A 1,536-nucleotide genomic window follows, 5' to 3' on the forward strand; every position below is an offset into this window, starting at 1 on the left:
CATTCTTGGCAAAGTGGGAACGTTCAAGCCGGGCACCCCCGCCACACTGTCCCGTTCGCCGGCGCCGCGCTCGGCGCTTGGCGACTGAGAGCTGCGCCCGGCCGCCCGCCTGCCGCAGGACAACCTCAAGTTCTCCAAGTGGAGCGCCAGGCTGGATGCCGTCATTGAGCACAACAAGGCCGCCGTGTACAGCTTCAAGGGCCTCAACCGCTTCAGGTGCGGCCATGCGCGCAGCCCACAGCCCTTGCGACAAACGCCCTGTGGGCTCCTTCCCTTCGCGGCCCTGCGCCTCCCAACTCCCCCGCCGGCGGCGCCAGCTGTCAAGCGGCATCTCCGCGCTCACTCGCCGCCATTGCCCTCTGCCTCCCTGCCCCTGCCTCCCTGCTCCGCTCCCCTGCCTCCCCACCGCAGCGAGCTGAGCTTCCGGGAGTTCTCCTCCAAGTGGCTGATGACGCCCAAGGACCCCGCTGAGCTGGCGGGGCGCGTGCCGGTGCCAGGCGGCGGCAGCCGCCGCCTGCTGGCAGATCCGCCGGCCGCGCTGGACTGGCGCACGCAGGGCGTGGTGAGGCGAGCTGGCGGGGCGGTGGCAGCAGGGCGAGCGGCGGTTGCGAGTGCCTGCCGTGTGTCGTGTGCCGCTGCCGCTGCTCGTGCGACCCGGCCCGCCGCGTGTCGACCAGCTTTTGCTGCGCCCGCCTGGCGCCCGCCTGGCACCGCAGGATCTGCCCATTCGTGACCAGGGAGGCTGCGGCGCCTGCTGGTGAGCGCGGCCGCTGTAGGGCGGCGCAGGGCGTCGCTGGCGTGATGATGCCAGCAGCCGCCCGCTGTGACTGTCGCCGCCGCTGATGCAGGCAGCTGCGGGGAAGGGTCGCGCTCTGCTTGCGCCCTCGCCCCCCACCCCGGCGCCCCGCCGCTGCTGGCCGCCCTCCCCCCGCAGGGCGTTTGCCGCCATCGCCGCGGTGGAGGCTAAGGCGTTGATCCTGGGCACCGCCACAGACATCAGCACCCTGGACCTGTCGGAGCAGCAGGTGCGCGGCTGGGGCGGCCTTGATGGTGGTGCAGCAGTAGGCACGGCACGGCACGGGTGGCGCTGCCTTAACCGGCGGGCGCGCCGCCGGGGCTGCCTGCCCTGGCCTGTTTTGGTGCATACCTCACCCCCTGCATCCGCCTCCCTGCCCCCACCTGCCTGGCTCCAGCTGGTGGACTGCGCCAAGTCTGGCACCCTTGACTATTGGAGCCTGGGATGCGAGAGCGGGTACTCGGGTAGGCGCCGCGGGCGCTGGGGGCGCTGGGGCCGCAGGCGGGCAGGGCTGGGGCTGCGGCAGGGCTGGGGATCCCGGGGCCACGGTTGCAGTCTTGCAGCTGGAGCACGGCAAGCGCAGGGACGCTCACCCGCGCTGGCTCACACGCCGCGCCTGTGTTACGTCTCCTTTGCCCTGCCGCAGACGACGCGCTGTGGTACCTGTCGGATTACTACGGTACCACCGAGGCGCGGTACCCCTTCCAGGGGGTGCAGGGGCCGTGCCGCCACAAGCGGTA

General features: G+C 72.3%; 1 protein-coding gene across 1 annotated transcript in view; it reads left to right on the plus strand.

The window, feature by feature from the left end:
* CHLNCDRAFT_143823 (hypothetical protein) overlaps positions 1-1,536 on the plus strand; it is a gene marked incomplete at both ends in the record, with an annotated part of 5,354 nt that overhangs the window by 379 nt on the left and 3,439 nt on the right. The window contains 6 exons of the mRNA XM_005849110.1: positions 119-216; positions 412-562; positions 717-757; positions 935-1,025; positions 1,194-1,260; positions 1,443-1,507. Of these exons, the coding sequence (XP_005849172.1) occupies positions 119-216; positions 412-562; positions 717-757; positions 935-1,025; positions 1,194-1,260; positions 1,443-1,507 (513 nt within the window). The remainder of the gene's footprint in view (positions 1-118; positions 217-411; positions 563-716; positions 758-934; positions 1,026-1,193; positions 1,261-1,442; positions 1,508-1,536) is intronic.

This window comes from Chlorella variabilis (genome assembly GCF_000147415.1).
Source record: "Chlorella variabilis unplaced genomic scaffold CHLNCscaffold_6, whole genome shotgun sequence".
Taxonomy (NCBI): Eukaryota; Viridiplantae; Chlorophyta; class Trebouxiophyceae; order Chlorellales; family Chlorellaceae; genus Chlorella; species Chlorella variabilis.